The 16,306-nt window shown below is 28.5% G+C and overlaps 1 protein-coding gene across 4 annotated transcripts; it reads right to left on the bottom strand.

Moving 5' to 3' along the window:
• Nucleotides 1-4,711: 4,711 nt before the first annotated feature.
• LOC8275965 (neutral/alkaline invertase 3, chloroplastic) lies at nucleotides 4,712-9,449 on the bottom strand. 4 transcript variants are annotated; one of them, XM_002531965.4, is made up of 7 exons: nucleotides 9,152-9,445; nucleotides 7,735-8,487; nucleotides 7,431-7,596; nucleotides 7,126-7,337; nucleotides 5,906-6,399; nucleotides 5,768-5,816; nucleotides 4,712-5,387 (listed from the first exon to the last, which is right to left on the bottom strand). In XM_002531965.4, the coding sequence occupies exons 2-7, from the start codon at nucleotides 8,476-8,478 to the stop codon at nucleotides 5,061-5,063; spliced, it is 1,992 nt and encodes a 663-aa protein (XP_002532011.1). In that variant the 5' UTR covers nucleotides 8,479-8,487; nucleotides 9,152-9,445; the 3' UTR covers nucleotides 4,712-5,060. The 4 variants fall into 4 exon arrangements, with proteins under 4 accessions (XP_002532011.1, XP_015582602.1, XP_015582603.1 ...); XM_015727116.3 differs by having other exon boundaries at nucleotides 7,735-8,590; nucleotides 9,152-9,444; XM_015727117.3 differs by having other exon boundaries at nucleotides 7,735-8,574; nucleotides 9,152-9,444.
• Between the last annotated feature and the right edge of the window lie 6,857 nt (nucleotides 9,450-16,306).

Below are 16,306 nucleotides of genomic sequence, written 5' to 3'. Positions count from 1 at the left end.
TAAGAAAACCAAATTAAATTTTAAATAGATAAAGATTCTAAGAAGACTGGGGCCAAATGTTTTAAAAATAAAAAATTAAACTCAAATAATAAAAGATATTAACATATGAATGTTTTGAATGAACATGAACAATTTCTTTTTTGGAAGCAACATGATTTTATTTAATTAAATTACTTAATGTACTAATTACTTAGTATTGAGAGTATCAAGAAAAACACAAAGAATAGTGAAGTTTATGTACATTATTAATAAATAACAAATTAAATATAGGTCAGTATTACTTTCTTTTATAAATAACTAAATTATTAGAGTTAGCTCATCTTCGTATTTTGCGACCTAATTATTAAATAACTAAATTAATCTGTCACATTTAAAATAAAATAAAAAATAAATAAATAAATCCATTACATTACATAATCAAGTGAGTTTATAATTATCACTGTCATGAAGCATTTATTGGTACTCATGGTATTCAATTGAAAAGTGCTAAAAGAATATAAGGTACTCATTTAATAAAAGATATTGCTTTTAATTTTTATATGTAGAAACACTAAATTACGTAATAATATTTTAAATTTTACCCTATTTTTAATTTTAAACTAAGTTTGATTAAAAGAATAAATCTTAGGCTAAGTAATACTTAATCATTACCATGATTTGAGCATATTGATTTGTAAAGTAAATATGTATTATTAAATACTGAGATATTAGTAGGATACCAATAATTAATACACTGATAATAAGTAATTGGTAAGAAAAAATAAATGAAAATTCTTGCAGTAAGTAGGTCCAATAATTTTTTTGGTTAAAATCACATTACAAAAATAATATACAATATTGTTTAGGCTTTTGTTGTCTAATCAAACCATCCAATTTGGCTTCTATTATAACTATAATGCTTTATTACTTTGTTTATTATTTTTTTAATGTAACATAATAATAAAATATCATATAATCAATTATCATTAATTTGATTTAATATAATATATAATATATCTATATTTATTTTTTTTATTAATATAATTTAAATAATCTAATCATTACAATTATCATCATTTATCTAGTACAGTCCCTGTATTTTTTACCGATAATATTTATAAAAATTGGTAATTTTAATATTATTTTTAAATAATTTATTTTAATATTTTATTTATAAATCAATTATTATAAATAAAATTATTATCATATTATATTATATATATATCTTCTTATTATAATTAAACATAAAATAATAAATATATTATATTCTATTATTTCTTAATTTTATTTTTTAATTTGCTACGTTACATTGCATTACTAGTAAACATGGTGTAAGGTGATTTGTATGTTAGTGAATAGTGATAGATAGACAATCCTTGGCCCCACACTATTCTGACGCAATGTGTGGGAAGCTGGAAAGGCCTCCAAACGCGGCATTTTTCATGTTCAGTGATTTTAGCATTGTGGCCAGAATTGTAAATCATGTTTGGGTGGAGCAGTATGGCTACGCGTGTGAATGGATAAAAACAGACATGGAATGCGACGCCGTTTTCGAGAGCTAGTTCTGCGCAAGCAAAGGAGAGGCAAGTAAATTGTTATGTTTGCAATTAATTCCTTGCCGAGTGTTTATAGTGTTTTCAATTTTATTATATTGCAACATATATATATATATATATATATATATATATATATACTAGATTTTTTTGTCATGTGTTATATTTAAATATTAATAGTTAGATTTGTTATTATCCATATAATAGAAAATAAAGCTAATTATTAATTAAATTCTGAATTTTATATCTTTTAATAATTTTATCTAATTACTTTAAAATTTTAAAATAATATCTATATTTTTAATTTATTTTTAAAAATATTTTTCAGTAATAAATTTTAAAATATTACAATAAAAAAAATGACGTGACAAGTCATTTATGTTTACTAAAATAAAAATTAGTGAGTTAATAAAACATTATTGCATTTAGATATAAAATATGTGAAATAATACTCGTATATGAGATTTTTAATAGTTATATTCTTAAGTTTAGGATAAATTATTTTTATTGATTTATAATTATTATTCTTTTAATAAGCATAATCGACTTCCTACATTATTTTTTTTATTATAAAATTTTAAAAATTACCGGCGAGTATTTTTGAGAATAAATTAAAAGAATGTATTTATTTTAAATTTTTATACAATTAAAATTGTTAAAAAGCGTAAAGTTAAGCATTTAATTTCTAATTAGATCTAGAAAATATAATAATTACTAAATTTAAAATAAAAATAAACATTTATTGTGTAGTAATTTATATAATATTTATTTAAACTGTAATTTAATTTTATAAAATAAGTTTATGTATTCACGATATGAATCATATTTTAATTAAATTTAATTCTAATTCTAACCCATCTAATTATATTTTTAATATTTTAACCAGATTTCTAAATTTTAAGTAAAAACATAAAATTAATATTATATTAAATTAAAATAAGAATCAATGCTTGCTGATATCCTTTTCTCTTTCTTAATTTTTAATAATAATCCTAAGTAGTTAATATGATTACAAAAATTGAAATGACAGTTAACTTCTTATAAGAATAATTTTGGATGAAATTATGATTAGTTCAAGTTTGCACCATGAATAAGATGAATTATATATATATATATATATATATATATATATTGAGATTGAAAGTTATTTGATGCTGGTACTTATATTTAGACACATAAAATTTTTTTATATATATATTTATTTTCAACACATGAAATTTAAATTTATGCGTAGAATTTATATTTTTTTATTAATTTATTAATTAATAAGATATATTTCTAATTGATCATTATTTCTAATCTTAAAAAATAGTATCATTAATTATATTTTAATATTATATTAATTAATAAATTAATTTTCTAATTAGATAATGATTCTAATTTTATCTTAAAAAGTTAATATATTAATTATATTTTAGTATTATATTAATTAATAAATTAATTTTCTAATTAGATAATAATTCTAGAAAATCACATTCTAAACTATATATTTTAATATTATATTTACTGATAAATTTAACTTTTACTTTATAGTAATTTCTAATCCTAAAAAATAGTAATATCAATTACATCGATAGTACTAATTTATATATACCAAAATTAATTAATAAATAATTTTTATATTTTTAATATTTATATTTGCACTGATAAAAACTTAAAATTTAAAAAATAAAGACATTTAAAAATTAAATAATTTATTGTTTTTAAAATATTAAATAAAATATTTAAATTTAAAAAGTTTTTACTAAATTTTATTCATAAGTTTAATTTTATAATCAAAATAATAACAACAATTATACAATGTACGGATAAATGACTAGTTATATTTAATGATTGAAAATCTCAATAGAGTTGAACTTCTAGAATTTGTTGGACACTAATCATAAGGGTCTTTTGGTAATTTATCAATCCTTCTTCCTTTCAAACTTTTATATATATATATATATATATATATATATATATCGAGCTCAGTTAACTTAACAAATAATTTCAAACGAAATTTTTACTGAGTCGAACCCCTTAGAGCTTATAAGACATTTGGCTCATTTACAAGTTAATAATAATTTATACAAATATAATTAATATATTAACTGATAAGTTACTTATTGAATTAAAGAATCAATCTCATTCTAAAAAAAATAACATAACAATTATATTTTTATTATTAATTTATAAATGTAATTTTTATTAACTAATACTTGAAAAATAAGAAAAGGGAAAAATTATAATATAATAGATTTGGTCTTAATATTAATAATTATGTTATACAGTAAATTTTATTATATGAATTTAATCTTTTATTGCTTAAATTTGTTTTCTAAAAACAAAACAAGTACAATTCTAAATCTTTTGAATTAAAAAGGATTTATAATAAAAAATAATAGTCCGTGATAGCTAGTTTAATTTATAATCCTTATATTTTTATTTATTATAAATGTAGAGTATCTAATGGAACTTATTTTCTAGAATAACATTATAAATTTTTGAAAAATATGTCATAAATTTTATATTACATATTGTTTAGTCTCAGCTAAACTCGCTAAGACTTGTAACTAACAAACAAATAAACTCGAGTTTGAATTCAACTTGATAATAAACAAATCACGGTTAAAATGACCAAAATTGGACTCGGCGGCTCGGCTAAATTTGATTGCAGCCTAGCTGCAAATACGAGGAATTCTATTAACTGAAGAACATTCTGTCCACATACTAGTCCTCTGCTGAATTGCAGCTCTCCAGAAAACAGTTGAATAAAAAAATTTGTAAGAAAATTCCAGCTAACACTGAATGCAATTCTCCAAATTTAGGCCGCCTGTCGTCTCCCTGGGACTTTACAAGTTCTAGAACCAATAGCTGTCTATAACTAACTGTCTCCAGAAATTGGTTTGAGGGAGATCTTTCCACAATACAAATCCAACTGGGTAACTAATACTCCCCTTTGTGAAGCTCAGGGCAACAAAAGATAAATGGAAATATCATCAACAGAATATGGTTACAGTTAACTTCAGGAAAGATAATTTGAGAAACTTTATACATTGATTGACATTGCAGTTCTGAGCATCTAAAAACAAGCACGGTTCTTCATGAAATCACAATCTGATCAGTACGAAGAAAATATAGAGTATAAACATGTAATCAACTTGAAAATAACACATCTGATCCATCAGTCTGGCGACAAATTCTCTAGAAAAGGGTCGTGTAATTAATTATTATCCGGTATTGATGTTTGAAATGTTGAAGAGTCACCATAATCCAACTATAATAAAATATGTTTTATGCTACCCCTATATCCCCATTTTCAGTATACAAGATCTTTACATGCGTAATCGGAGACCGTATGATCCATGAATATGGTGGTGATGAGATTTCAGCTTATCCACCCAAATGAATAGGAAGAAAAGTAAATAATTATGTTACAGTTCATAAGTCAGTTTATGATGATGACTGTAATAGCCAATAGATACCTAGGTAATTAAATTACTAATCATGAGAATATTTACCCAACTTTTACCCGCACAACTGAGAAATTCATACTATGTAGGTTTGTTTCAAATCCTTTCGTCCACGCTTTCTTCTTGGATTGGCACTGATCATGCAAGAGAAGGCATTCACAAGCTCAGGATCCTCTTCAGTCGTAAGAATCTTAGCTGCGGATGGGTCTGCAAGTAAAATCTTTGCCACAAGATATCCAGCAATAGACCATGTTTGGAACAGGTGGGCTTGTTTTCCAATGAATCTTCCTCTTTTGGTGTCATAATATTCGGGCCACTTGTCCCGTGATATGTTTCTTTCAGCAACTTCAACAGCCTTGGCAGCAATTTCTGGTCTATTCATCTTTATGCATGCCACTGTCAGCTGAAAGCAGCAAACTAAATGTTAGCATTTGTTTGTAACTTCTAGTAACCAATACTGACAGGATTCAGCCAACATCAAACAGCATGTTTATGAATATAACCATGAAGATCTCTATGCAGTTTGTGGATGAAAAGAGCACATAATGTTAATAAGCATCTAACTGGATAAGTACTAGGGAGGAACAACCACACAGGCGGACAAATATCATAGATAACAAAAATGCATCCTTAACTACTTCCAAGGCATGTGCTGCAACTCAAACCACTAATGGTGTTGCTTTTAATCATCTCCTTACAAGTACTAACACTTAATCTATTGTTCTCTTGAAGATATCTATCAGCTGGAAAAAAAATTAACAAACCATCCTGCTATAAACTCACCTGCCAAAGCAGGGTTGGCCAAGAACCTCCATTGTGGTATGACCAAGGTCTGCATCAAGAAAAATGAACCATTATATAGAAAGCAAAATTAAGGGAAATAAATCAACAAAAAAGAAATAACTAAAGAAGCAATATTACGTGTTCTTAGGATCACTGCCTGTGATAATCTGCCACTCCTGACCTTCAAGAGCTGGATAACATATCTTAAATGGCATTTCTGCTACCAAATCGGTCCACTTGGCTTCAATGAGATCCAAAATGGCATGGGACTGATCTTTTGTTGCAAGACCACTTACAACAGACCATAAGTTTCCAAGAGAGAAGAATCTGAAATCCATATGAGCTGGTTGCAAGTTCCCAATGAGGTAGCCCCCTTGGTTGGGCATCCATTCCACCAACCAAGGAGAAATTTGATCTGGATAAATATTGAATTTATTGACTGCATCATAAGAGTATTCTTCAGTTTTGTAACGGTAAATCTCATTTAGTTTTCTTAAATCAATCCAATAATACTCTCTGATGTGGAACGACAGAGCAACTAGACGATTGTTCAAAGCTCTGACAAGATCAGCTGATCCATCTTCAGGAGCAAGCATTTCTCGTGCAGAAAGCAATGCCGAATAAAAAAGTGCCTACAAGAACAGATACCACACATCAGGTAATCATATTAGCAAAAGAAAAACTGTTTCTCAACATTAACGTGCTCATGAATCTTAAAAAAGATACTGCAGCAGTCAGTATCCTATTTTATGTTAAAGACATGCTGGCAGAATTATATGCTAGAAATGCATTTGACTTTATTTACTGCCAATCAGTTGTGTTCTATGGTTTATTTTATGACTTTTTTTTCCAAAACCATCTTCCACTTGTGCAAAGAAAAGGTAACCAAACATGGAAAATGCTCTCCCTATACAATCATTTAGTTTTGGTTTAACACTCCTTTAATGTCTATCCATTTCAGGGAGCACTTAAATCAAGTCCGTTTTAACTTAGGATCACTTGAACTATGCTTGGATGATCACAAGGGACAGAGTACAATGAAGGAATAAAAAATAAAAATAAGTAAATAACTGGTGCTTTTTTAAGGTCATCCCACAAATGTGCATCATATAGTAAAAATGTGAAACCAGAGTCCAGAGACCAAAGGAAGACCAACAAAGCTAGTGTTTCTCCTTAAGGATTTCAACCTCCTTCGTTAGGCCCAATATGTATCTCACTGCAATATTAATTAAATATATTTGTCTAGTCATTTGAAAAGAAAAAGAAAAAAGGAGACATTCAAAATTCACATTGGTGATTGAACTATACTGCATGGATTGAGCACACAGTTCAATGCTGAAGTCGAGTTTCCAATTTACCTGGATTTCTAGAGGGTGGCCATGAATTCCCATACGGCGATCTATCATGCAAGAACCATCTGTCACCAACAATGTAGGAAACATGTCAAAACCATCAGCAAGACATAGCCTCAGAATCATCTTGATTCCAGTCTGCACATCAATCCTCTCCTGAACTGAGAGATCACCAGAAGATTTTCCGTATGCGCGTAATAAGATAATCCACCATAATCCTAAAGTTGACATGATAGCAGAAGAAAAAGGTTCAGCAGAGAAAACAGTAAATAATTCCTTATTAAAAAAATTTCTTGACCTGAATATTTTACCAGAATCAACGGGTGCTACACGACCAATTGCTGCCTCTCCAAAGTCAGGGTCCAATATCTCTTCAGTTGTAGAGTCATCACCATCCAGAGGAACTGTACGCACCTTAAAACTAGCAGGCATCAGTCCCTGACCAGGACTGTGACAGTCCATTGTTTTCTCCCAACTCTGCAATATAAAGAATCATATGAAGAGTGATAATCATCAATCTATTACCTGAAATCACAAGTGAAAGAAAATACACAAAAAATATGAAAATGAATATTTCAAACTATAAATAGTTGGCACTATCAACAATCAAATTACCTGCAATTGAAGAGTATGAAGTATAAAGTTCCGAACTATATCATACTCTCCCTTCAAAAGAAAAGCAATACCAGAAGGTATAAAGTCTCTAATGAAGACCTGATCATAATTCAATACATTGGAACTTGTGGGATCATTGGCAGCAATAGTTCCAATGGGACTGCCACAATAATGAACCACAGAACTGCGCAGTAGGTCCCAAGCTTCATCTTCAATGGAATCTATGGTAACCTTGTGAGAGGTATCTCTACCTATTCCTACTGCACCATCAGTTGACAAACTCTCCCTTTCCTGTTGTAGTGCCCCATTAGACGTGATATCTTGCTTTTCTTGTCTCAATTGCTCAACTCCCCCAAATTCCAATACATTCGGTGTATTTACAACATCATTAAGGCTTAACGCCCTTGCATTATCAACATACCATGTCCCCTTTCCATCTTCTGCAGTTACACCACTAACGCTTTCTGCCGGATGGCATTTGCAACTCGGGAACTGCAATCTGTCAACTGCTGCACTCCCAAGCAGACCATGGTCCCTTGTCCCCTTAAGTCCAAGGATTCCTATGTGATGCTGTAGGAAACTTGAACAGTTTAACACTTGCTTATGCCTCAAGGCCCTTTTCTTCGAGGACTTTATGTGGAACTTGGAAGCAAATTTCAAATCTAAATTGCTAGCACATGGATCAGAAGTGAAAATGCAAGGACCAGCAGAAAGAACTTGCAGAACTGCCTCGGAAGTTCCCATCAGCAAAACCTTATCAAGTAAATCAAAACAGCACCAATTTCAAAATCCCTTTAAACAAAGTGCTTCCAAAAACTACTCTCTTTCAACTGACGTCACCTAAATATTTATATGCCTTCAATTAGTTCCAACAAATAAATCATTAGAAGGAGCATCGAATAAATCAGAAAGATACCAGGATCAGAAACTCTACATAGCAGTAAGTTCTACTTAGGAACTAAAAAAACCAAAAAGTAAATGAAGAAACTTAGAATAGAAATCCTAGGATCTTATTACTACCAAGAACCTAAAATTTAAAGTAGATTAAGCCTAATAAACCTCCTAATTTCACATTATTTTAGAACCCAGAAAAAGAAATACGATTAAAGAAAAAAGAACAAAAACAAAAACAATATTACATTCCTCCTCCTTTCGCATCACGTTTTCTCAGAAACTAAACATGGTTCTTTAATTTAATTATACCATTTTCTCAGCAACCAAAACTATTCACAATCCATTCAAGACCATTTTCTCATACAACATCAAGAACGCACTAAAACAAAACTCAAAAATATATGAACACATCAATCAGCAATCAATCATTCAGCCAATAAAAGAACCACAGAATTGAAATGGGGTAAGACAAATCATTCTGTCAAAGAAACATAGTAAAAATCAAAACCCAGAAAAGACTCACCTGAAATCAAATTTAAAAAAATTGGGTCGGTAGCAATGGGAATTCTGTTGATGAAGAGACGTAAGCTATAATTTTGGATAAATTAACGTAAATATATTATGTCTCTCTTCGTCTTGGAAAAAAAATACAAATAAATAAACCAACAATCGCCGTCACAGCTTAAAAGATTGTTTACATTTTCTTTTTTTAATTAGATTTTCAGTTTGTAGATATTTCTTTTCCTTTTTCTTCTCTTTGTTTGTGTATACTCGAGGATGAACGAGAAACCACAAATGAATATTCTATTCTACATTTGTCCTTTATCTCTGTTTGATTTTTTTTTCTTCTTAAAATAAACAGAAAAGTTATAAAGCAGCCATTTCATTTCTTAATATTAATATGATATCTATTTTTAATTAATTGTAATCATGTCATAGAATATTTATTTATTATAACAAATATAAATGCAAAAAGAGGAATGAATAAATTTCTGAATATTTTCATTAATTTAATAAAAATAGTAGATAATATTAATTAAAAAAGGATAAGCTTTTATAAAAATAGAACTCTAAATAAAATAATAATAAAAATTAAATATTATAATATAATAAAAATTAAATATTTTTATAGAATAAATTATATGTTATTTTTTCTGGATTGGATAACCTTTGTAAAATTTAAATAAAGTAACATACAAAAAAATTATATCATCTAACCAATAATAAATTCTTACACAAATATAACAGTTAAAAAAGATCCATCACTATTATCACATTATTAATAATCTAAATTATTCATTGTAATATATATATATATATAATGATTCATTTAATTATTATAAAGTAAATCTATATGATTTTAATTATTATTCATTTCAAAACATATTTTTATTCAGAGTACAAATGTAGATAATATTTTCTTTATATTGTTTCACTGATATTTTTAAAAGAATTTTTTTTTCTTTTATCTAAAAATTAGTACAATAATTAAGTTAAATAAAATACATATCTTTTTCAACTTTCTAATTTTATTTTTTAGATTTTTATAATTTTATTTTATTTTATTAAATTTTTATATTTTATTATATAAATTAAAAATTGAATAGTCATTTAAGTATAATAACTCAATAAAATAAATAAATATAAAATATATATATATATAATATATATATATATAACTTTCAGTCTAAATAAAAATAAAAATTTAAAATTTAATTAAATAAATAATATTCGGAGATTGAATAAAGTAAAAGATTTCATGGACTTTTCTTTTGATTCATAACAAATTTCATGGATTTAATACTGATTTTGTCTTATATTTAACTGTCATTTTTATATGAACAGGAAGCAGCGGACATTCAACCTATCTAACATTCTATTTAACATAATATTTCAAATTTAGAAAATTATTTCAAATTAACTATAAATTCGGCAATTATTTATATATGTATAATTTAAACCAAAAAATGATGCAAGACAATTGACCTGTCGTAGATGCATAAAATAATTAATTTGATTATTAATTATTAATATTATTATTATTATTAATTATTATTATTAATTATTATTATTATTATTATTATTATTATTGTACAAGAAGTAAACGAGTATCTTCTATTCCAACCATAGGATAAATGATTACTTATTGAGTATGATTGATGGACATTTTGGTGGTGGAAGCAACATGTTTTTCTTTTTATAAACTTATCTTTTTTATTTCAACTCTCTCAAATAAATTCTTGATTTGTATTCATTCGCTCAATATATATTTTAAAATATATTTTAGAAACAAATAAATCAGTCTTTTTCTCCACAATCTAACAAAATCAATTTATATTTTTCCAAAAAAAACTAAAATCAATTTTTAAGAATTAAAAACATAAATTTATTAAATCAAATAATTTTAAACCTGATTTTGTTTTAAGATAAAGAGTGTTCATGACCAGATAGATGCAAAGGAATAGGAAAAAATAAAATCTTTTAAGCAAAGTTAGTCAAATATGTGAATATAAAAATTGATATATGTAATAAGCTTAAATCAAAATAATTTCAATTAAAAGATAAAATTAAAATATTATTACATACTTCTTCAGTAGTATACAGATAAATTAGGTTTAAATAATAACAATAATAACAATAATAATAAGATTTAAATACTATTTATTCTCTAAAATTTAGTTTTAATATTTAAATCTGATTTTTTATTTTTTTATTATATTAAAATGGCTCATGAAATAGAATATATATTATTAATGAATAGACTATTCCACAATTTATATTCCATTGTTTAGTTCATTAGCATATTATGTAGAATAAGCAGTTTAAACATCAATGACTTTAGTATCCGTGTAACTAATATTATTAGCAAAATTAAATTATTATATAATTTAATAAATTTAACTTAAAAAAATAAATATATAATATTATTAAAAAATATTTAAAATATTAAATACATAAATTTAACCACTTATTAACTATATTTTTCTAAATAAAAAAAGGTAACAATTCTAACATACCAACATCTAGCATATAGTATGATATATAATTAATCTACTTGTATTAGAATATCTAATATTGTTATAAAATTGAATAAAAATATTTTAAAAAATATGTATAATTAATAACACTATTCTAAAATCTCAAAATAGTAATGTCATATTTGAATTAATATCTCAAAACTAAAGCTAAAATAATCATCATAAATTATAATACAACTATTAGTTATCAATTCAACATGTTCAACAATCTATGAAGAAGAGTCTCGTAGAAAGAAAGATTTCAATTACTTATGAGACAATCTTTTATCCTCCGAAGTCTATACTTACTTGAAGGCTGAAAAAATCAACATTTGATTAGGATTTTTTAAAATTTTTCTCAATGTAATAAATATCACATTCATTATCAATCCTTCAATCTCATTCAATACTTCAAATAATTTTTCAGCCTTATATTGGATTGTTAACTTACTTCCTATACTTTTGCTTATAAGAACACATTCAACCTTTTCAATAGGATTTCTACTTCTTTCTTGTCCTAAGATCCATCTTCATATATTTATTTTTTAATTATTTTTTATTTCAAATGTCAAATCTATCATTAAATGATAATTTAGAGTGACGAAACTGCCAATTTAAGGGTCTTACTAGTAAAATGACTATGGAACTTACACTCATAAATAACAGCCATAACAAATAAAAGCAAATGTTTGAAAATAAAAAGATAAAATTATAAGATCAGCAAAATACAAATGTACCTATAATTGATATGTCACGACCCCACCCATGGGCCCGTGACCGGCACTAGGGAATGGGTAGGCGTAAGGCCACCGAAACCCGTAGTAAGCCTGACACTCACTGACTTAAACAAATCTCATCTCAAATTAATATTATTAAAGCCACAATTTATCTTAATAGTTACACTTTACAAAAATACTTCGGTCTTCTAGAAGAAATAGGCGAGACCTAAAACTCAGAAAATTTACAACTGATACATTTACTATTACTACTGCGGAGAATCTAAAATTTACCAATTTACATACCAATTCAAATACATCACCCGATGATGAAGGAGTCGGGTTACTGAATAAGAGTCGCGAGAGGACTAACCACGAATCGAAAAACGATGAAATGGAGATCGGGTCGAGAGTGAGTTAAAATCAAATAATCTAGAGACTATTGCTTCTTCTCAAAAAAACATAGATTATTCAAATCAGTATATCAAACCATACTATAATCATACCCTACTATTTCCTTCACATAAAATATTAATCATTCGAATCAAAATATCAACCATGCACGTAAATACAATCCATATTATAATCATACCATAATAAATTAATAAAAATATATTTTTACTTTTACGGGACGAGTGGCTCGGTAGAACCCTAAACCCCAAAATCTAGTAGCCATTCGGCTCTCTTAATCCAATAAGACTGGCGCCCCGAGAGCAATGCTCGACCAGGGACCTTACCTCTAGTCTGGTCACTTAAGTATCCAAATAAGAAATCTAGTAGCCATTCGGCTCTCTTAATCCAATAAGACTGGCGCCCCGAGAGCAATGCTCGACCAGGGACCTTACCTCCAGTCTGGTCACTTAAGTATCCAAATAAGCCGACGAGAGCAATGCTCGACCAGGGACCTTACCTCCTAATCAATCAACTCAGAGCAATGCTCGATCAGGGCAAACAAATCCATAACAACCTTATGTCCATAATCATTACCGGTGCGCACGCGGTCCTGATGTAACCCATCAGGCGGCATGTTCTACAAGCCACATTTCCCAATACGCAATCATCACATATAATAAATATCATTATCCGATGAACTCAACCAACACATACTCGGAAATAAAGATTAAAGATTTAAGGTAAAACAACGTGCAATTTGTGAGGGAAAAATAATAACGTTTGTCTTATTATAACATACTAATAATAATATTTATATTATTTCAAATATTAATAATCAAGTGAAATCATTTATTTTGCGATACTAATAATCATATTAAGCACAAATTCTAAATAGTATATTAAAATCGGACTAGCAGTAAAGATTAAATGACTTTAACTCACAGGGTTTGGCGACCTCCTAGCTCTCCGGTGCCTCGGTAGGAGCGAGCCAATCGACAATCTAGTCACGGAGAACAATTTATCAAAACGATGAAACAATTACAATAGATCCTAGGTCTAGATTCCTAGGACTGACTGTCTAAGAATCTCGACTCAAGAGAATTCTACCGAAAATCCGGCAGAACCTCCCTTACAACACGAACATTACCCCCCGTAAAAACGGGTCCAGGACCTGCCAGAAAAACACTCCAAATATCCAACAATTTAAACAACGGGAGTCGGGTCCCCAAACTTCACTATTTCTCGACTCCGCCACACAGCACAAAACACAAGGCAGGCAACTGACAGACAATTATTTTTTATTCACAAAAATTATCAAATACTCAATATAATCCAATAGACACAATTAAACCAAGAATTCCAAAATTAACGGGCCAAAGATAATTACCGAGACGCTCGATCGCTCGGTCGACTCGCCTCCGGCCGCCGGAGTCCGATCGACGATCCGAACACACCATCGAACTCACAACGACGCGCTGAAGATGATCCCTGCTTCCGATTTTCCGATCTAACACCCGATCATCCTGAGTGATTTACAGACAATCTCGACCGTCGATTCGGAAACGAAGCCCGATCGCCACCAAACCGGTGCCATCGCGAAGCTTGAGCCGAGGAGAGTCGGGATACGCCCTCCGATCGTCCATCCTCCGCCGGAAAAACCCAAAAACGGCCGCCACCATTTTCTCTCTCCACCGGATCTTCCGATTCCGGCCACCTGTCGACACCGCCGCCACCAAAACAAAGCCGAGGTCGAGAGGAGTCGATCGGCACCAAGATCATGACCACCGACGCCGGAAGCTTCGACCATTTTCCTCCTCGCGAGCTCTGCTGGTGCCGCTGGCCGGACAGACGGCCCGTAGCCTCCTTCCTCCGCTACCTCTTTCTCCCCCGACATCTCTCTTCCTCTCTTCTTCTTCCTCGACTTCCATTCCTTTCAATATCGACATTAGGCCCCCGAACTTTTCCTTACTACAATTTGGTCCCTCAACTTTCTTAATTACTTACAATTTCATCCCGCAGAATTTCAATTTGACCCCCAAACTTCTTTTTAGCCTTTCAATTAAGCCCCTAACTATTTAATTTGGGCCAAATCCAAATTATTGAAAATACATAATTACATAAATACCCCTGACCGACATATTTATTTACAAAAATACCAAGCTCACAAATTTCCATTAAAACCCCATAAAAATAAAATTATACTTTTAATCCTTGTTCCTAAATAAATTTCCAATTTAGTCCTAACACACAATTAAATTAAATAATCAATTTCCAACTTAAAATTTAATACTACTAATCAATTATAATACCAATTTTCTCAAAATTCTTTTATAAACATCCTTTATAATTTCTTCCAAAATTTTTCAATATATAATTTTACTTATATAAATATGCATTTGGGAAAATTTTGAATAACCAAAATATAATCATTTCTCAAATAATTTACTTGAATAATTTCTTAAAATTTCAAACTAATTGGGTATAGAAAATAACTCATTTATTTGATTAATATTAAATTTTTCATTAAATCATTTCAAATTAAACCCAATAATAATGAAGCTAAAATTAACTTAAATAAAAACTCATTATTAAATATATAAAAATTCCGGGTGTTACATGATATGTCAAAATATTATGCAAATTTTACTTGAATCATACTCAAAAATCCTAAAGGGAACATTTTAAATATGATTCACCAAAAATACAAGATGATCTACAAATATAGAGTGATCCAAGAACAAACAAATCCCTCCCAATAACTAAGAAAAATGTTAGCAAATGCCCAAAAAAAAAATTCAAAAAAAAATTAGGAGATGGAGTAACAAAAGAAAGAGGGAATGCAAATTAAAGAAAAATCAAAATATATAAAAAAAATAATCAAAATTGAATTACCTAAGAGCTATTTTGTTAGTTATAATAGATCATCACCATTGAGCCACAAAGATGTTGAGAGGAGACTAGAAGATTGGCAATCAAAAGTAGCCCGCTAGCAGTTGAAAGGAGCTGATGATTGACAGTAGCCAACGATAGTCGAGAAGAGTGAGGAGGAGCTTTTCATTTTTTCGAATAAGAGAAGACCATTAATTTTTATGAGGATAAGAGTAAAAATATTCAATTCTACACATAAAAAAATACATATTTTTTAAATTTTGATGTAATAAGTATTCCATAAAAATAATAAAATTATTATTTTATGAAATTACTATTCTGTCCTAAAAAATGTGAACCAAATTAAGAAATAACTATTTGATAAAAGAAGTAAAGAATAACTATTCTATTCCTTGTCTATTTTGTGAACCAAACATGGCATAAGTGCTAACTGCTTCATAGGTTTAAAGCCCAATTTCCCCATTGAGTTTGTTAACGAAGTTCAATTCACTCTAAAATTATTTTTTTCGGCCTATTTACCTTCTGGTTTTTCTGATTTGGCCAATTAGACTAAAATTTTAACAAAAATCAGCACGTGTAACTCACACCTAAATTTTAAATCGTAAAAAGTATTAACATACATAAATTGGTTATTTAAAAATTATTTTTATTCTCTCTTTATTG

This window comes from Ricinus communis, chromosome 6 (genome assembly GCF_019578655.1).
Source record: "Ricinus communis isolate WT05 ecotype wild-type chromosome 6, ASM1957865v1, whole genome shotgun sequence".
NCBI lineage: Eukaryota > Viridiplantae > Streptophyta > Magnoliopsida > Malpighiales > Euphorbiaceae > Ricinus > Ricinus communis.
Note: the sequence above shows the minus strand (reverse complement) of the source record. Positions and strands in the feature narration are given on the sequence as shown.